This window comes from Lithobates pipiens, unplaced genomic scaffold, assembly GCF_037356315.1.
Source record: "Lithobates pipiens isolate NorthernLeopardFrog02 unplaced genomic scaffold, aLitPip1_a1.2 Scaffold_8, whole genome shotgun sequence".
Lineage (NCBI taxonomy): Eukaryota > Metazoa > Chordata > Amphibia > Anura > Ranidae > Lithobates > Lithobates pipiens.
The window spans coordinates 85,722,579-85,744,694 of NW_027507903.1; the positions used below are offsets into that span (position 1 = coordinate 85,722,579).

A 22,116-nucleotide genomic window follows, 5' to 3' on the forward strand; every position below is an offset into this window, starting at 1 on the left:
TAGGACTGCTGGAGGCTTCAATAAATAGGGCTCACTAAAGTAATGAAAGGGGCCAGCACTCATATGCACAGCAAGAAAAAGATCTGGTGGGGACAGCTTCTGCAGAAAGTATGTGCAGCTCTTTTGAAGAAGCACATTGAAGATCACTTGAAAAAGGCTAAGGTGAGTCTGGGTTAACAGCACTCAGGTGGTGGAAGTCTTTAATGGGCAACTGTAGCCAAGGTATGGTTGTATTTTTAGATAGACTCTGATCCAAGAGGAGCAAAGTGACTGCTCTTTTCCCTTTAGAATCTGAGCATACATATAAAAATCAACAATAAAGACATGTTTTGTTAACACATTTTTTATAGTTATTTTAACATTTTTTTTAGTAATTTCTTGAAATGCTGTATTTTGTTTTATAATAAATGTATCTATTTTATTGCCCTTCCCTTTTTTGTGGATTTTTTTTATTCAAGTTATGTTTACCATATTCCTCTTAGGTATTCTAGCTCATCTTTTCTTTCATGTGGATCTGTGTCATAGCATTGATATTTATGTGTTGCAGGTTCTCTAGGTGAAAGGAATGAACAAGGACAGTGTCTATGTAACTTGGCTTTTGCCTATAGCCAGCTAAAGAACTTTGACATGGCAGAGTTCTATTACCTTCAGGCACTCCAAGCATTTGTGGATGCAGGTAAAACTGAAAGCTGGACCATTCACTGAATATAGTTTATATAATGCCCCCTTCCACACACTAGTCTTGCCTAAAAAGGGGAGATCCTTAGTTTCACAAAAAATGTGTATGCCCAGCAAAATCTTTTTTCTTAGTTTTGGATAGGGCAGCAAACGTTTAGAACCCTGTGTCAGTTTTTTTAATGCTATCCAGAGTTTCTATGCCCATTTTAAATGAAAATGTATTTGCAAATATGACCTGTTTTTAATATTTGCCACTCATCTTAAACAAATCAGAATCTGTGTTCATGGACTTTTATTTGCCTTAGTATTTCTTCTTTCTTCATACAAGTCAATGAGAAAGCATACGAAACTTGAAGTAGGTTGATGCAAATAAGAAGGAGATCAACTGGAGATTAAATGCACCAGTCAATGAATTCTGAATGATCTCTGAAGCATTTCAATCAGATGTCAAATGCACAAGGAATGCACCTGAAGGCACACTGTATTTGCCCATTGACACAAGCCCAAAACATCTGACACAAGCCCTGAACTGTTGCCAGATATGGTATATGGTGTGGACACCAATCTCTTGAATATCAGATCATTCTGAAGGGCAATGCCCCACACTTCTTGGTAGTTTTGAAACTGCCTACAACCCACACAATCCTAGTGGCCCATCAAAATGATGATCTGCCTCACTATTCAATAGGTATGTGCATTAGGCAAGTGGGGGAAAACTTGACACTAGCAAGAAGAATTTGTGGAGACTTGTCTGTAAAATCACTCCAGCATTCAGGCATATTGAATAGTAATGATGGGCTAATGGCGCTACCTCAAACCTTCTGTTACCTATTATCTTCCCTATAGGCTCTGTGAGACCCAATTTGTGCTTACTATGATGTCCCAATTGTTTAGTGTTTATGTCCAACTAATTCTTTCTGTTAACCCAAATTCAACCATGTGCCACTACAAATCAATTATATTGCTTACCCTAAAAAAAGGTGACACGTACAGTTATTCACTAGCGTGATCAAACCCTCAATCAGAATCCCAAAGGGATAAAAAATAAATAAATTAAACCCTAAAACACCCAAAACCACATATAAAATCCAAAAATCCCAAACAATATACAAAGTATTTTTGTGATAGTAATTTTTGTGATACCAAAAATATCAGTATACTACACAGCAAACAACCGCACTTAGTGTACAAAACCCCTAATCGGGGAAAGATTACACCTATAATCGCACTGCGTTTGTGCAGTTCCTGTGCAATTACTGACACTGTGCACAATTTATATTTCCACTATAATACCCCGTGGGTGAAAAAATATTACAATAAAGGAACAAAGACCACCAAGACCATGAAAAATACAAAAATAAAAAATAATAAAAATAAAAATGAATAAATGTGCGGGGTGATTCCTAACCCCCTTGCAAATGTGAAAAATACAAAAACCTGGAAAAAATGTAAATAAAATCCAAAAAATATCAATAGGTATATATATATATATATAAGGTCCACAAAGAGTCTCTTATCATGTATTTTCAACCATGCGATTATTCTTTTTCAAATAACAGGAAGGTGACTTTTGTGATTAGGCCTGCTTATTGGACATCATAGTAAGCACAAATTGGGTCTCACAGAGCCTATAGGGAAGATAATAGGTAACAGAAGGTTTGAGGTAGCGCCATTAGCCCATCATTACTATTCAATTTTTAAACATAACCTGGGTTTCAGATTGTGTTCTTAGGGAGGCAGCAACCTCATAGTGATTAATATAAATAGATCCAACTTTTATATATGTATTTTCTACATTGCTATACCTCATAAAAACTGCAACTAGTAACACATTATCAATAGAGTCAGGGGGAGACACAGGCATTCACATATATCCCTGTTTGACTGTGACCTGCTCCATAAGCGCGGCCTTCCGTGTACAGTTGATTCAGGCATATTGACTGGAAATTGGAGGCTGTATTTGATATGTTTAGGCACCTCTAGGTACCTGCACCACACTGTATATCTGGCAGCAGTTTCCCTTATTTATCTATGAACGCAAAGTTCCTTTTACGTTATTTTCCATACAAAATTAAATTGACACTGAATGAGGTATGATTAATTATCTAACCTATATAAATGATACATTGCACTGTTTTCATTATCTGTATCCCTTGTTGTTAAAACCCTATAAAAAGACTTGCTTATGATTATGATTTCCATATTTTGGTCATTTTTACCACAAAATTAGAGAGGTGAGAAGTCTAGCGATAAAACCGTCTTAAAAATGTAATGCATAATAAAGTGTTATCATTTTCACATGTGTATTATTATCACCTGAAAATAGTGCAGTCAACCATATATATACTGTATATGCATACATATGAAGAATTCATCAAAATTAGTGAGAACACAATAGTTGATGTACAAAGATACAAATATAGAAAATCAGGGTGCATGGACACCTCTGAAAAATTATTATGAAAAAATCCAAAGTGTTAAAACACCAATAAAAGAATCATGTGAATCCAAGTTGTACAGTGAGTCCAAGGAGAAATAACAAGTAGATTTTGATGTTTGTGAAATGTACGTCTGTGTCCCCAAAGTCACTCAGTGATTCACCACCTTAAATACAGCGAGCACGCTTACCAGAGCCGGTAGACTCCTATATTATTGGACTGTTCCTAAAAATGATCATATAATAGGTCCTTTACTTCCTGAGAATGCAAGGCTTATATAAGGGGAGCCCCATCTTTACAAATGAGGGTTGCCCCTAATGTAATGTATCCCCTCTCTAAAACTTTATTTTTACACAATATGGTAGGCTATTATCCTATTATCCCTGCAGAAAATGTAATGTGTGTCTTCATAACACACATGGTAGGAAGAAGACTAGTTTGTTTACTTCTATGGTTACCAAACACATCTATCATCTATTAAACATTTTGTCACATGCTCTACTAAAAACATGGTGTACTTGGCTGCACTATTTTCATGTACTCTATTTTTGCACAATGTATGTCATTTGAAGTGCTAGCAGCTACCTATACTCTGTGAGCATACAACCTTTCCAGCAATCCCCATGCCTTGTGCAAAATTAATCATGATAGGTAATATAATAAGACACAATGCTCAGTGTAGTAGTATTACAGAAGCACACAGAACAGAATGCTTCTTAGTTCTGCATAGAGCTTTTACCGCAAGACTCAATACCTGCTTCTTATACATCAGCAGAATATTGTAGACTTCACTTCACCACTTTTAGTTTACCTGAAAGCTAGATATTTGTGGCTTGCCAAGTTCCCGACCTCATTTTATAAAAACTGAGTGTATATAACAGTATTACATAACAGGATCCTGCAGTAAAGAGAAATGTAAACAGATACAGAGCTTTGTGCTTGATATTGTTATAATTATTTATGAGCTAAAAGACAATACCTGCAATTCATAAAGAGTGTTGTAAACACAATTCACAATGATGTGGCGCCACTTTCTGCAATTTCTAGTGTGTCCTCGGTGGCAGGCGTAGCCTTGAAACCCAGAGCTCACAGGAATTGGGTTGAATGATGGTGGACCTCATTTTACCTGGAAGAGTTCACTGCTGACTTGGTGATTCTTCAGGGGGCAGTTAGAGATTGGGAAAGTATTAAACAGCAACACCAGTTCTGCCTTTACAAGTGGAGTTTGCTGAGAGTGGTGAGGCTTACAACTTTTAAAAGTATGTTTTGGATGTTATGATTCTAGAGTTTAACACGGGAGTTCAATACAGTTCAATGTAAAATGATTTTTAATATTAAGTTTTAATATTGTAATCTTGATGTTTTGTGCACAGACAACCATTTGCAGATGAATATTGATGCATTGGTGTGAGGGAGTACTTAGGTGGTCCTGGATCTAAATGAGAATCTAGCCTCCTGCAGAAAAGTGGGTTACTTACTGAGAAGGCACTGGCTGGATATAGTGAACGAGTTGGTGAACATGAGCAAGATATAGGTAGTTGAGTCACTCAACCAGAAGTAGAAAAAAGTCAGGGATGCAAGTTGAGCTAGGACATCAAACTAAATACACCCATTTGTTTGATATTGGGAATATAAATTAAGGGGTTGATTTGCTGGTTCAAGCTATGTCCTCTAACAACCATTGGAATGGCTGGTACACTGAGAATAGGAAGAGAGAAAACTACATAAGAAGTGCTGGTAGTAGTGTACGCTAATATTAGATGGGCAAATATGACAGCCTGTCTCCAAGCCATGAATTCAGATGTCAAACAATGTGTTGAGTTCAGAGTATTTTAAATACGTTTATCACCAATGACAAAATTAGAGAAAAGCAGGAGGTTCTTAAAATGATTTTTATACAATTGTGCCATAGATGTTTTTTTCAAAATATTACAGGGACAGCAAGAACTCAGGGTTTTAATTATGTGACTGAGGAGTTTGTATAATAAATGTTTGTGCTTTTGGAAAATCATGAGTTGTGGGGGTAAATAACTAAATATTATTTGTGCAGGGGATATTTGTGAAGTGCTTGTTACACCTTGTAATAAACCATTGCACAGAGCATAGCTGCACTACAGTAGTAAGTAAGAAGCTGGAGTGGTGGGCATTAGTGCAGGCCCCAAGATTTATTAATATATACTAGGGTTGCACCAGTACCATCGAGTACAAGTACCGATCCTTTTTTTTCGAGTGCTCGCTGATACAGATTACCAATACTTTTTTTAATTCCATTAATATGCAGCACTGATGGGCACTGATATGGCGGGTTTGGTTGGCACTGATGAAGCGGCACTGATATTGGGGCACTGATGAGGCGGCACTGATGGGGTGGCACTCATGAGGAGGCACTAATTTGTAGCACTGATGGGCACTGACAGGATTAGGTGGCATTGATGGGCACTGATGAGGTGGCACTGTAGGGCATTGAACTGATAAGTGGAACTGATATGCAGCACTGATGAGCACTGATAGGTGGCACTAACTGAGGGGCACTGATAGGCAGCACTAATGGGCACTGATAGGTGGCTCTGATGGGCACTGATAGGTGGCACTGATGAGGTGGTGCTAATGGGTGGCAATTATGGGCAATAATAGATGGCTTTGATGGGTGGCACTGATAGGCAAGCCCTGAAAGGCAACACTGATTGGCAATTGGCTGGCATAATGAGAAAACTTATATTTAAAGGATTCAATTCTTCTAGCAAGACAGACCTTTTCCATCAGAATCAGTGACCCGTCATATTCGGTAACGGAAGTGATGTTCTGCCAGAATACCTCGACACCCATCTTGGTAAACACTGCACTCTGTCTCATTAAGCCTGCAGTCAGAAGGTGGCAGCAGACATGTTGTTACACCCAGACTATATAGTTAGTGAACTACAGTGGGGATCGAAAGTTTGGGCACCCCAGGTAAAAATGTGTATTAATGTGCATAATGAAGCCAAGGAAAGATGGAAAAATCTCCAAATTACATCAAATTACAGATTAGACATTCTTATAATATGTCAAAAAAAGTTAGAATTTATTTCCATAATTCACACTTTCAAAACTACAGAAAACAAAAAAATGGCGCCTGCAAAAGTTTGGGCACCCTGCAGAGGTAATATCTTGTACTTCCCCCCTTTGGCAAGTATCACAGCTTGTAAACACTTTTTGTAGCCAGCCAAGAGTCTTTCAATTCTTGTTTGACGTATCTTTGCCCATTCTTCCTTACAAAAGTGTTCCAGTTCTTTGAGAATTCTGGGCTGTCTGTCACACACTGCTCTTTTAATGTCTATCCATAGACTTTCAATAATGTTGAGGTCAGGAGATTGTGAAGGCCATAGCAAAACCTTCAGTTTACACCTCTTGATGTAATCCCCCGTGGATTTTGAGGTGTGTTTAGGATCATTATCCATTTGTAGAAGCCATCCTCTCTTTAACTTCAGCTTTTTCACAGATGGCATCAAGTTACCATCCAAAATTTGCTGACATTTTATTGAATCCATTTTTCCTTCTACTCATGAAATGTTCCCTGTGCCACTGGCTGCAATATAACCCCAAAGCATGATTGATCCACCCCCATGCTTAACAGCTGGACAGAGGTTCTTTTCATTAAATTCTATGCCCTTTCTTCTCCATCGGTCCACAGAACTTGTTTCCAAAATGTCTCAGGCTCTATATGTTCATTTGCAAAGTTCAAACGCTGATTTTTGTGGTGAGGACGTAGAAGAGGTTTTCTTCTGACGACTCTTCCATGAAGACCATATTTGTACAAGTATCTCTTTATAGTGGAATAGTGTACCACAACTCCAGTGTCTGCCAGATCTTTCTGGAGGGATCGTGCAGTCAAACATGGGTTTTGAATTGCTTTTCTCACAATCCCGCGAGCTGTTCTGTCTGATATTTTTCTTGGTCTTCCAGATCTTGCTTTAACTTCTACTGTTCCTGATGACTGCCATTTCTTAATTACATTCCAAACAGAGGATATTGACATCTGAAAACGCTTTGCTATCTTCTTATAGCCTTCTCCAGCTTTGTGAGCATCAACTATTTTTAGTTTCAGTTTTCTAGACAACTGCTTAGAAGAACACATGGTGCTGATTGTTGGGGCAAGGTCAGATGAGTCTGGCCATTTAAAACCTTTGAGATTGACATCGCCTGGTCTTCCCAGACGATGATTGAGAACAATACATGACACTGGCAGGTCTCAGCTTTGCAAAGGGGGCAGTGCATGCTATAAATTCTACAGGGTGCCCAAACTTTTGCAGATGCCATTTTTTGGTTTTCTGTCATTTTTAAAGTGTAAATGATGGAAATAAAATCTAACTTTTTTTGACATATTATAAGAATGTCTAATCTGTAATTTGATGCCATTTGGAGATTTGTCCATCTTTCCTTTGCTTCGTTATGCACATTAATACACATTTTTACCTGGGGTGCCCAAACTTTCGATCCCCACTGTATATGGGCTGGGTGTAACAAGATGTCCGTTGCTGCCTTCTGACTGCAGGCTTACTGTGGCAGAGTGCAGGGTGTACCAAGATGGGTGTCATGGTATTCTGATAGGCTGTCACTTCCATTACCGAATGTGATGGGTCGCTGATTCTGACAGAACACCCGGCATTGGGAAAATAGCATCTGCACCCTTGCCCCGACCAGCTTACCTGCCACTGCTGCCAGCATGTTGTTGACTCACAAACTGACTCCCGTCCACTAACTTCCGGGTTTGATGCCCTTTGTTCCAAGGTATTGGATTAAGGCAGAGCATATGCATGAGTACAAGTACTCATGCAAATGCTCAGTATCAGCACCGATACCAATACTAGTATCAGTATTGGCACCGATACTAGTATCAGTATTGGCACCGATACTAGTATCAGTATTGGTGCAACCCTAATATATACCTTTAGCATTGCATTAGGGGTGAAATGGCTGATTATGAGCATAAAGACTGGGAATGAGTGGTCGTATGTAAAGATATATACTAACTAGCATTTTATACATCTACTATAACAACAATATACTCTATAAGAATGAAAATAAACCACTGTGGATAAACTCAAATACATTTTTAGTTGTAATTAGGTATAATACAAACGCATTTAAAATCCTAATGTTTTAGTGGAAGGAAAATACTTTTAACTCATCATAATACATTCGAGTTAGTTCAGAGCCCTACTTTAAGACTCTCCATAAGATTTAATGATGAAAGCATATAAAGGCGGGCCTGACCAGAAAAGTATTGACAAACCACTGATTCTGTACTGCTAATTGCTTGCAGGATTGGGAAGTGATTTCAAGACAGGAAAAGGGGTGGAGGAGACCACAGAGTAGAGTACAGTAGTAAGTGTAAATACATCAATGGTGCCCTACAAAGTAATGGGAAAATCAATACCTAAAAAAAAAAAAAAAAAATGTTAGCTACACGATTCATTACTTATACCCCAAATGTGTTTAGTTCATAACAAAACGGGGTCAATACATTTTTTCCCTTAAAAATAATAAATGGACAGTTATACAGACTAATTGGTTTTGCTTGCCCCTAGACTAAAAAGCTGCACGCTTGTGAACTTGGGGTGGGGGTTGAGTTAATAAAGAGAAAACAAATTTTCACTTTGCAAATGCAGTTGAACTCTGCAAGGGCATTTGTTCTAGAGCTTAGTAAATGAGGTGAAGCTTCACTTTGCAAAGAATTAAAAAAGCACAAAAAAAAAAACAGGGGCACAGCAAAAATCCAAATGGATGCATGGTAATAGTAAACACCTCAGTAGAAGTTGCTACAAAAACTCATATGACCATTAGGGGAAATAATAATAAAAAACACCAAAGTAGGAGATCTTCTCCTATCTGGGTAGTGAAGAAGAACCAGAGCCCAAAAATAAAAGAAATGTAAACAATTTACAATTTATTCCAAAAATGCATGCGAACAGCAGCTTGCATTTAAAAAAGCTTCAGGTCAGCAGAGTGCAGTGGCATATGGTGCAGGTCCACATGGATTACAAAGCCCGACAGGTGGAAAGAACAGCGAATGATCTTGGGCAAGGATGGATAACTCAGGTCTCGGACACCGTGGATGGTTCCTAGCGCCCTCAAACAAGGCATCGTCAAACCCCTGCTAAAGAAACCTAACCTTGACCCTCAGGACCCAAACAACCATAGGCCAATAACAAGCCTCAACACCATTTCCAAGATCATGGATAAAGCTGTAGTACAACAGTTACAACGCCACCTGGATACACACAAACTCCTGGACTCGCTGCAATCAGGCTTCCGCCCGGGCCATGGAACAGAAACAGCTCTCCTCAAGATATGGGATGACACCCTTGAAGCAATGGATGACGGAGAATCATGTCTCCTGGTACTGTTAGACCTCAGCGCAGCGTTTGATACAGTAGACCACAATACTCTACTCATCTGCCTCACAGAAGTTGCAGGAGTCAAAGGTTCAGATCTTCAATGGTTCACATCCTTCCTAGAAAATCGTTCACAGACAGTAAAACTAGGAGAATTCTCCTCTGAATCCCGGGCAGTCGATTGCGGAGTCCCTCAAGGATCTCCGTTGTCGCCAGTCCTCTTCAACATATACATACGCCCACTCCTCCAAATCATCAGATTTTCAGACCTCTGCTTCCACTCGTACGCTGATGACACGCAACTTTACTTCCATATCACCGGACAAAGAGGCCATCACCAACAACTAGAAAATTGCCTCAATTTAATAGAAGACTGGATGACCACCAACTCCCTCAAACTCAATGAATCAAAAACAGAGCTTCTTATTCTACACTCAAACCATAATTCCGTAACCAAGACCTCCTGGACACCACCCGCCATCTTTGGGCAAACCATCTCCCCAAAGACCAAGGCCAAGAGTCTTGGGGTCATTTTTGACTCACAAATGTCAATGGATGCACAAATAGGAGCAGTAGTCAGTGGTGCTCACCATCTGCTACGCCTGCTACATAGACTCATCCCTTTTATCCCAAAGAATGACAAAGCAGTGGTAGTTGGAACAGTCATTAATTCATGACTTGACTACGCAAACTCACTTTACATAGGATTACCCCAATATCAACTTGCACCATTACAACTTATCCAAAACACGGCGGCAAGGCTGATAACAGGAAAAAAACCCTGGGAATCAATCTCCCCTTCCCTGAGGAACCTACATTGGCAAACCATAAAGAATCGGATCACATTCAAGACCCTCTGAATCACCCACAAATGCGTGCATAGAGACGCTCCTCAATACCTAATTGAGAAAATAAATCATTACACACCAAACCGCTGTCTTCGATCATCTAACAAAAACCTCCTCCTCATTACCAAAGCCCTGTACAAATCAAAGGGGGATCAGAGATTCGCTGTCCAAGGACCTCGGCTATGGAACGCTCCACCAACCAACATCTGCCTGGAAGAAAACCACCAGGCCTTTAGGAAAAAAACTCAAGACCTTCCTCTTCTTTTTTTTTTTACTTTAATCTTTATTAAATTTTCAGACTATACAAAACACCTTTTTCAAATAAAATTGCCAACAGTTCATTACATATTCCTTCCAACCAGGAGTCTGGGTTTTAAAGTGCCAGGAAGAAGGGGGCAATAAGTATACATCCATACAACGAGTATAATTTAATAAGAAGAACAGAAAAAAAGGAAAATGAAAACATTATCTAGACAGTACTATAACCCCCTTTACCCCTCCTTGACTCTTTTTACTCTTCCAACATTTTTCCTATTAATATACCCCCCTCCCTCCTTCCCTCCCTTTATATCTTTACAACCCCCCCTCCCCCTCTCAAGTGTATATATTTGTGCTTTTAACCTTCAATGTAACATACTTGTGTTGTAATGTGTTGTAGTAATTCTAATACCTTTATTAGCCTCTACCCTACCCGCACCCAGTTCCCATCCCCCCCCCCCCCTTCTCTACTCCCTTTTCCTAATGTGTTTTAGACTGGGGTATGCATCTCTACTAACCAATCTCGCCAGTTTCTGTTAAACTCTTTTAGGTTATTTCGTTTTGCATATACCGCTCTCTCCTTACATAGATATTCGTTTACAGCGCTCACCCAATCCTCTATTGTAGGAGCTAGATTTGATTGCCATCTTCTAGCAATCATTCTTCTAGCTTGAAATAGGCATCTTAGAATTACGATAGTTACTCCCTTTCTCTCTGCTTTCTCGTCTCTATATCCCAGGATACACACTATGGGGTTTGATTCTATTACCGTCCTAAAGACTCTGCTTAGTGTTTCTACCACTCCTTCCCAATATCTAAATAATTTAGGACATTTCCAGAGCATATGTATTAAATTTCCTGTCCCCCCACACCTAGGACAGCAATCGTCTGCTCTCTTACCAAATCTAAATAATCTCTGGGGGGTATAATAAGCTCTATTAATTACCATCAAGTGAGATATCTTATGGGGGGGAGAGACTGAGACTTTTGGACATGCCTCTAGAATATTTTTCCACTGCGCTCGTGTTATATTACCTATGTCTTGCTCCCATTTCCCTTTCTCAACCCTCCCTTTCTTCTCACAATTAATCTGTGCACCCAACTGGGCATAAAATTTAGATATTAATCCTTTAGTGGGTCCTACTTGTGCTACTAGATGTAACAGGGACAGTTCTTCCCATGTTGATACTACGTTTCCAAGCTGGGTCTTTAAAGCGTGCCTTACTTGTATATAAGCATAAAACGACTTTTGTGGTAACTTAAATTCTTTTTGTAATTGCTCAAAAGATTTAAAACCCCTACCTCCATATAGCTGACTCAACCTTACAATACCACATTTTTCCCATTCTACAATTTTTCCAACCCGCCATATTTCTTGTAGCTTCTTATTATTCCAAAGGGGTGTAAACTTTGTTATTTTACTGTATCCCATTTTTTTTTTAACTATATCCCATAGTTTTATCATCATTTTTACTGTGGGGCATCTATACTGGAATGAATCCGCTTCCAGGGTCTCAATCAACGTTCTATGCGGGGAGCCTATTAATACTAATATCCCGTTCGGGGTTCCACCATTCACCTCTTCTATTCCCCCTAACTGTTGTAATTGGGATGACCAAAAATAGCACTCCGGGTGGGGGACTGCGAAACCACCTTCCTCTCCCGGTAGCTGGAGCATCCGCAACCTCAATCTAGCCTGTCCTCCCTTCCATATTAATTCCCTAAACAGCATCTCGATCTTATTAAACCAACATCTATTAATCCATATAGGGGAATTATGCAATATGTATAAAAGTTGGGGCATCCATATCATTTTTATCAGGTTGCATCTACCGGCCACCGAGAGAGGCATTCTCTTCCATATAGCAATTTTTTGTTTAAACTTAACCACTAATGGGACTAGATTATAATTTATATACTGGTTAGGATCCCTTGTCAGGGTTACTCCCAGATATTTCAGCTTATCTACTGTTGCCATTTGGGGGATTCCCAGGGCTGTTTGTTGACCAGTTGGGTCTAACGGAAGACATTCCGACTTTTCCCAATTAATCTCCAGTCCTGTGAAGCCTCCAAACCCTTGCACCAATCCTATTGCCTTTGGCAGTGAGTGCCTCATATCCCCCAGAAATAACAGGATATCATCTGCATAGAGAGAGATTTTTTCCTCCCCCGTTTTTCTCAAAAATCCAACTATTTCCCGGTTTGCTCTGATTGCACATGCCAAAGGCTCTATAGCCAACACAAAGAGCAGGGGCGACAACGGGCACCCCTGCCTCGTCCCTCTCCCCAGCTCTATTTTATCAGAGAACTCGTTATTAATTTTTAATCTAGCGCTAGGTTTATCGTATAGCATCCTAATCCATCCTATAAAAAAAGGACCCAGGCCAAATTTCTCCAAGACTTTCCATATATATCCCCATTCTACACTATCGAATGCTTTCATTACGTCCAATGCCACAACTGCCCCCGGGGTATCATTATCCGTTGGGATCTGAAGATTCAAGAACGCTCTTCTAATATTTATACTAGTTGACCTATTGGCAATGAACCCTGTTTGGTCCGTATGGACTAATCTTGCTATAACTCGATTAAGCCTAATCGCTAGAACCTTGGCCAGTATCTTTGTATCAGTGCACAAGAGAGAGATTGGTCTATATGCTGCTACATCTAGTGAGTCCTTTCCTTCTTTGTACAGCAAGATTATAACTGCCTCCATCATTGATGGTGGCAGTTTACCCTCCCCATATGCTCCTCTTAACATCTCCAGAAGCTCAGGAAGCAGTATCTCGCCATAGTTTTTATAAACTTCAATCGGTAGCCCATCTGGCCCAGGCGATTTCTGATTTGGCATACTCGCAACTGCTTCCTGAAGTTCCTTCAGAGTTATAGGGGCTTCCAGTTCTTCTCTTTCTTCTTGTGTCAGACATGGTACCTCTAGGTGGCCTAAAAATGTTTCCATCTGCTCATCCATCCCCACTTTTTGTGCAGTATAAAGTTTTTTATAATATCCTCCAAATACTTGACATATATTCCCAGTTTCCGTTATAACTTCTCCCTCAGTTGTCCTAATCGCCGGGATTGAAGAGGGGCCCATGTTGTTCTTCACCAGCTGTGCTAACATTTTTCCCATACTTTCCCCTTCAGCAAAGGAGACTTGCCGATGTAACTGATGTTGTATCTCCACTTTCTTCAGGGTTATTAACCTAAATTCTTCTTGTTTGTCTAACCAGATTTTTTTCTTACCCTGGATGGGGTCACTAATAAAATCTCTTTCAGCCTCCAGCACTTCTCTACCTATTCTTACCTCCTGCTCCTTGGATTTTCTATTTATTTTTGCTATTGATTGGATCAGCAGACCCCTCAGGTAAGCTTTCAGAGTATCCCATAGGATCCCTGACCTTACTGTACCCCGATTATTTTTTAGAAATTCTTTTAGCTCCCACTGGATTCTCTCAGGGCGTTCTTCCGTCTCTTTTTTTATTAGTTCCAACCAAAGCGGGTTCAATTTCCACGCCCTCTGTACCCTTCGTTCTCTCATTTTCAATGCTACTATCACTGGAGAATGATCTGAAATCCCCCTGGGCTGGTATTCAATCTTTTCCACCATTTGTAGGGCAAGGTCATTCCCCAGTATCATATCAATCCTGGATAGTGTAGAATGCGCTACCGAGTGACAACTATACTGCCGGACTCCTGGATTCCCGGTTCTCCATAAGTCCAGCAGTCCTACCTCTTCCAGGTACTGACCCATTCTCCCCTGCCCAACCGATTCCACCAGTTTTTTTTCTGGGAATCTATCAACTTTAATATCTAAAACCGTATTGAAATCCCCTACTATTATTATAGGAACACCATCTATCCCAACTAGGAAGTCCTGTAATTTAAAAAGCACTTCCATTTTGAATGGTGGGGGAATATAAATATTTGCCAGCATGCATTCTCTATTTTCAATTAAACAGTGTAAGAAAATGTATCTACCCTTTTCATCCAGGCTAACCCGCTTACATACAAAATTCACCCCTGTTCTTACCAGGACACTCACCCCTCTACTATATGTCGAGTAAACAGAATGGTATTGAGATTGGTATTTTCTACTCTGCAACCGGTATATTGTATCTCTATTTAAATGAGTCTCCTGCAGACATAACAACCCTGCTCCATATCCCTCCAACCTTGAAAGCACCGCTTTTTGTTTCACCTGCGTCCCCAGGCCCCTCACATTCCAGGAGCCTACCTTAATTTTTCCATCCTGCATTAACACCAATAGATGAAAAAGGGAAGTGAAACAGGATGGAGAGAGGATACGATGAACAGTCTTATGAAAACACTGCTAGGATCCACTCCCACCCTTTTAATTAAATTATACCAACCTCCCCTATTATTAAACCACAGTATAACAATAAATTTCCCAAACATCATCATTATTTCATATATTATGTGTCTCTTAACGTGAATTATACTATATAATTGTTTATTACCATTTTTCCCCGTGAAACCAACAGATTTTCCTTGTTTTTTACCACCCCATATTTTACCACCCCTAACTTTGTATCCTTTCTTTATTTGGATTATCTCCTGAACTTCTTCTAGTGCAAACATATATTTTTTTCCCACCCTCAACCTCCCCCCTTTTCTTCCCTCCCCTCCCATTCTACCCCCTCCCCCACCTTCCCAGGTGTTACCCAAGGGGCTATTAGTGACCATATACCACTCTCTTCACAACCTATTCACCACCCACACCTGTTACCCTCGCTGTGTGTTGCCTCCCTCCCACCCCCCCCCCTTTCACACAAAAAAAAAAAAAAAAAAAAAAAAAAAGAACCATGCATACTATACCCCCCCAACTCTTCCTATCTTCCCAGCACCCTCCTAGCCACGGTCCCCAGGGGCTAAAATTTTTCTTTATTTTCCTCTATCCATTTTTCCACTTCCATTGGGGAGCAGAAAACCTGAGTATGTCCTAGAGCATTAATCCGTAACTTTGCCGGATAAAGAAGAGCATATGACACACTAAGCTTCTGTAGCTTGCGTTTCACCTGAAAGAACTCTGCCCTTTTTCTCTGTAGTTCTGGGGAAAAATCAGAGTATAATGAAATTCTAACACCCCTATACAATACATTCCCCATTTCCCTTGCTTTCCGTAATAACACCACTTTATCTTTATAATTGAGTAATTTCATCAGTAATGGCCTAGGGCGCCCCCCCTCAGGTGGGGCTCTAAAGGGTACCCTATGTGCCCTCTCTATAGAAAATGTTGTCGAAAAAGCCTCCCTTCCGAACAGATCAACCAAAAGATGCTCCATAAATTCAGCAGGGTTTACACCCTCGCTTTTTTCAGGAAGTCCCACTATTCGCACATTGTCCCTCCGGAGCCTGTTTTCCATTTCTTCCATTCTTGTACTATAACTACTAAACTGCTCCTTCAAGCCTTCTACTTCTTTAATTAAGAAGGTTGTATCATCTTCTAGTCTACTAGTCCTCGTCTCGAGTTCGGTCGTTCTTTCCACCACTTTCTGTAGTTCTTGCCTTACCACTAGTAGATCCTCCTTCACTCCCTTCATTTGTTTACAAAGTTCTTTCAGAGAGATGTTACATGCATTTACGGCCAATAGCACGTCCTTTATAGTTGGCTCTTTTTCTATCAAGGGGGAGTCGCCTGTTATAGTTTCTGTATGCTGTTCCCCTGCATCCGCATTTTTATTTACTGAGGATTTTGCCCCTGCTCCAGCCTGCGTATTAATATTAATGTTTGACTGTCCCATACTTTTCCTTTCGGTCATTACACCTTGCTGCACCTTTGACTGTCCTTTTTTTGCAGGAGTCTGAGAAGACTGTGCAGGGTTATGAGCATATTGTTCTAATTTGGCTGCTGTGGCGGACTGTTGCGAACTTTTTTCCCCCCTTTCTTTTGCTGAAAGCAGGTGCTGCATATTACTTTCCCTTTCTCGCCGCTTCCTTCAGAACAATCCTGGGTATAGCACAGTTTAAAAGGATTTTAACCCTGCCGCCCACCAAACAATAAACTTTAAATACGGTGAAAGCCGTTTCCCAGTGTACATTTCAGGTATCACAGACTCTTCCTGTTTTCTTGATTTTTCTAGGCTTCAAAACACCACACACATTTATTTTGCTCACATCAGCTCGTGTACCGTTCAGCCCGTTAATACCCAGACACCGTCCTTCAATTAATACATATAGTTCAGTTGTTACATTAGCGCAGTACTGAGCTGGACTCACAGTCAGTCCACAGACCACAGGTTCCCAAAGTCTGATTTTCCTGAACACTGCATACAAAATGTTCGGGGGTTTGTTTCCCCTTTTTTTTTTTTCTCCTATAACAGCCTCACACACAGGGCGGTAGAGTCCGGGCATCCAAACATCCAGAGGGAGAGGAGGAGAAAAAAAAAAAAAAAAAGAAAACCAACAGGGGGATACAGGACTTTCTTACCCCCTTCGGTGCCTATTTAACTGTTACCGGCCCACGAGCTTCACTGTATCCCTACTTGCTCCACCAAGCCTCTGCTTGCAATGCCCCTCAGTCAGCCGGTTTCTTCCTCCCCCACAATCCCGCCGCTTACCTCCTTCCTCCTGTCGCGGCTTACCGGGGAGCGGGGGAGCGTTCGGAACTACTCGATACTGTGAGCGGCGTCTCTCGGTCCGAGGGGTTCGGCGTTGGTCGGGAGTATTCGTGGGCTCGTCCTTCTCTGCGGCCGTCAGGATACGGAACCCGGAAATCAGCGGAATTCAGCAGGGGTCAGCGAGCATCTCCGAGATCTCCACACACCAAGGTGATGCAAAGCCGTCGCTCCTCCTCCCGTCCAGCGTCCTGCTATGCTGCCAAGCTGCTCAGCTCCGACCCTTCTCTTGCTGTACCCGGCCGTAATTTTTAAGCACACCACGCTTTCGCCATGGGGGCCAGGGAGGGAGACACACACAGCGTCTTCACGCACTCACTCACTCCACTCTGCACATCCTGTCACGCCCCCTCCTGTCAAGACCTTCCTCTTCTAGTTGATGGACAACTAAGCTCTTTGCAGCACCTTGAGGCAATTCAGTTCGCGTTGTGCGCTATACAAATATTTCATTCATTCATTCATTTATGGTAGATTAGAAAGCCAGGTGATCCCCGAGAAGATGGAGAGAATCAAGGTATGAAGCAGTGGGCATCTCCGGGACGCCGGCAGCTGCCATATACCTTGACTTGATATTTACTATACCTACAGGTAAGTGTTATTATAGACATACCTGTAGGCATGAGACAACAAGGGGAGTTTACTACCACGTTAAATAATCTACCAATATACCAACAATCCATATGGCTGAAAAACATTTAAAAATGTTATCAGTAGGCTAATGAAACCTGACTTTTTCTACAACAAATCATTACCAGAGATATACCCTTGCAACACCTGTTTAAATGCAAGTAAAGCTTTTGTGATTGAAGCGTAAACTAAGTCCATTCACATCACAAATGTCACATACAATTTCCATGACTCATTGAGTCGTTTCAGAGAAAACTAAAAGTGACGCTTTAAAATAAGACTCTCTAGGTCTAATACAATTTTTATTCAGGAACAGTCACAGGGCTGAGCAAATCCACAGCAGATACAACTTCATACTGATTTGGATCAATAGTAAATGATTGTGAATCTCCCTTTGGAATGGCTAGAATAAGATATCCGCAGCACAGGCTTCATACCAAAGCAGCATGAGCCATCCTTCAGCCTAGCTGGTATAAATGCATCCTGCAATGAAGTCCAACATATTCACTGCAAATTTTTTTCCATTCTGTTGTTGTTGACATTGGACTCCAGCCATCTTAAGTTCATAACAACATCTGATATTTTCACACATGCTTGGTGATATTTAATGCAGCATGCAAATTACAGTATAAAAATCCATGCTGCTTACGATTTTCCCCTTTTTTTTTGTTACAGTTATTTTTGTTTGAATACGTAGTGTGTAGTTTACTTTTAAAAACAGTTAAGAATAAAATGTATGTAAGGAAAAAAAGAAGCCATAATGATCCCAACCAACTTAAAGGATATACCTTATTCTGATGAAATGTAAAAAAAAAACTACAATTGAGAATACATGACACTTTCAAGATCTAGAAGTAGTCTACGTCGCTGGAAAATGTTAAAAAACATAGTCAATTTTATTTAGTATAAAATAAATTGTTTAAAAAAAAGTAACAAAACAATTTTTTCACTGTGACTTGTTATATTGCTTTTGGCACCACTAGTGGTGAAAGTACACTATAGTATCAAAAGTAAGCCCATCTTTACAAGCACATGAACTTTAATGGCATCCTGGTCTTAGTCCGTAGGGTTCAATATTGAGTTGGCCCACCCTTTGCATCTATAACAACTTCAACCCTTCTGGGAAGGCTGTCCACAAGGTTTAGGAGTGTGTCTATGGGAATATTTGACCATTCTTCCAGAAACACATTTGTGAGGTCAGGCACCAAACTCCCTTAGCCATGTCTTTATGGACCTTGCTTTGTGCACTGGTCCAATCATTTGGTGGCGGGGGGGTTATTGTTTGGGTTGTTCTTCAAGGGTTGGGCTTGGCCCCTTAGTTCGGGTGAAGGGAACTCTTAAGGTGTCAGCATACCAAGACATTTTGGACAATTTCATGCTCCCAACTTTGTGGGAACAGTTTGGGGATGGCCCGTTCCTGATTCAACATGACTGCACACCAGTGCAAAAAGCAAGGCCCATAAAGACATGGAGGAGCGAGTTTGGGTTGGGGAAACTTGACAGGTCTACACAGATCCCTGACCTCAACCCGATAGAAAACCTTTGGGATGATTTAGAACGGAGACTTCGAGCCAGGTCTTTTCATCCACATTGGTGCCTGACCTCAGAAATGCACTTCTGGAAGAATGGTCAAACATTCCCACTCATAAACCTTGTGAATAACCTTCCCAGAAGAGTTGAAGCTGTTATAGCTGCAAAGGGTGGGCCAACTCGATATCGAGCCCTATGGACTAAGACTGGGATGCCATTAAAGTTCATGTGCGTGTAAAGGCAGGTGTCTCAATACTTTTTTTAATATAGTGTATATCCCTGTGTCCCAGAACATGGGGCGCAGGCTTATTCTGACACCAATCCAGAGGGCTAGTAAATTTAAAGAGGAAAGGAATGCCAGTTCTCTCAACCAGCCCAGGTTAGCAAATGATAAAGGAACGCTTCCTCATTTGTTTACTTTCCTCTTCATAAACTATTTTAAGGTAACAAACACCTAAAAAAGCAGTTTATGTAAAACAGTAAAACATACTTCAAGAAAACGATATAGGGCTGGAACAAACTCTACTATAGGAATAAGGACATTGTTAAGCTTTTAAAACAAATACACATTTACAGATGTACATCAAACATATTAGACTCAAGATCAATCAATGCTTTTAAAGAAAATTAAATGTAATATGCTACTTTAATATTTAGTAACATTATCTAAACTCACAGTTCATTAAAAAAGGGGTTTAGCAATCATCGAAGGTTGTAGGCCTGGAGCCAACTGTTTCGTTTTTTACTCCATTCATTATTTTGTCTTGTTAGAATTTTCTCCTAAAATGTTCAATTCACAAACAGAAATGTCACTTGGGTGTGGAGTAATTTTTTTTACCAGAGGAAAATAACTTTTAATGGATGACAGTCTTTCATGAATTGTAATTTTGTGTTAACCTCCCTAGTGGTAATCCCGAGTCTGGCTCGGGTTGGGATCTTAGTTCCACGAGCGGTAACCCCGAGCCAGACTTGGGATCGCATCGCTGGATGCAGGGAGGGCACAGGGAGAGTTACTTACCTTGTCCCCTGGATCCAGCGATGTCCTCCGGGCTGTGTGATCGAGCTGTCCTCCGCTCGATTCACCCAGTGCCGAATGCCGCCGAGCTCCGTTCCCTGCGACGTTACGGCGCACAGGAGTGGAGATCGGCGCCAAATTCAAAAAAGTAAAAAGACACATAACACACACAGTACTGTAATTTTACAGATTACAGTACTGTATTAAAAAAATTACACACCCCCTTTGTCCCTAGTGGTCTGTGCAGTGCCCTGCATGCACTTTTATATTATAAATACTGTTTTTTCTGCCTGAAATTTGGAGATTGTCCATAGCAACCAAAACGTGTCCCTTTTTCAGTGTTTTAGGATTTGATTACATTATTGAATAATTGTTATTATTCTTTAGTATGTTATAAACTTTATCATACCCGGGATGTCTGCTAGACTCTGGTTTGAACAGATTTAAGAGAGTTATTCCTAAGAATTACAGGACTACAATATAAAATACCAAATTTCCATGCAAAATAATTGCACCGATTTCAGCACCTAAAACCAGAATGAATCATACCGCCAGGGAGGTTAAAGCGGACCTTCAGCCTCTCAAGGACAATACAGCCTCTCCACCCCTCCTCCCTTCCTCTGCTGGAATAGGGCATTGCTTTTTTTTTTCCTTTAAAGTCCACCCTGCCTCCCCATGCATATCATTCGCCTTAGGCGAATGGTGCACACACTGCCTGCTGTGCCTTCTGGGATATGTATGTAGCACTAACCCCTGAAGGAGCTGCTGGTTTTAATTGGGCTTACCGTTACCTCACCTGCTTGGTTCTCCGTCTTGGGGTTCCTGTGGTAGATGGCCCAAAGAATGTTGAAACTGACACTGAATCCTCTTTTGGGTTATTTATTTAGAACAAAACAAAGTCTCTCAATAGAGGGTAGATGGTTAGGAGTGAGTTCAAGCACTTAAATTGCAAGATGGAAGTCTTGAGAGAAAATCCAGAGAATAAAAACTGTTTCACAACTGGATTTAACAACCCTCAGATAGACCTCCCTCACTAGGCCTAGCAGCCAGTGGGGTGCTCGACAAAGTCTCTGCCACAGACTTGTGAGATACACTTGAGCATTACTGAGGGATGTGGATAAATTTAAAGAACTGACATGCAGTACCAGTTTCTCTCAGCCGATCCGACGATACCATATGAGTGTTGATCCAGGTTGCGTTTATCAACAAAGCCTCCAGGCTCCTTCAGAGAAACCAGCCTTGCGCACGGTCTTCTCCTGAAAGAGTTCTCCCTGGGGTTCTTCAGTTGCTGGGCCTCTCCCTTCAGATGAGACGGACCATCCTTGGATCAGTAGGCCCCAAAATTCGCTTAAGCCTAACCCTGTAGTTGCATCGCCTCGGGCCAGCCAGCCCCGAGACTCAGGTTGCATAGTTCCGCACCCCAGGCCAAGAATACCAGGGGACTGGATCAGGAGTACCAACAGAACCAAACAGATGGAAAATAATCCCCTGCCAGCATGGCGTTGGTACCTTAAATACCACCCCACAGAATGCACAGCAGAAAAACACTCCCACTGGGCTGGTTCCGAGAGATAAGTGGCATTCAATGCACCCAGCTAGACTGCGTTTCTAATCTTTCTGGCGGTGACAGTGACACCTGCAGTCAAGGAGAACCCAGTGCAACCCAGCTGGACTGGTACTGAAACCAGAAATTTAGAGAAATAGTCCCGAAGC

General features: G+C 41.0%; 1 protein-coding gene across 1 annotated transcript in view; it reads left to right on the forward strand.

Moving 5' to 3' along the window:
* Positions 1-22,116, forward strand: part of LOC143964479 (uncharacterized) — a 231,965-nt gene that overhangs the window by 55,285 nt on the left and 154,564 nt on the right. The window contains exon 4 of the mRNA XM_077474254.1: positions 548-676. Coding sequence (XP_077330380.1) covers positions 548-676 — 129 coding nt within the window. The remainder of the gene's footprint in view (positions 1-547; positions 677-22,116) is intronic.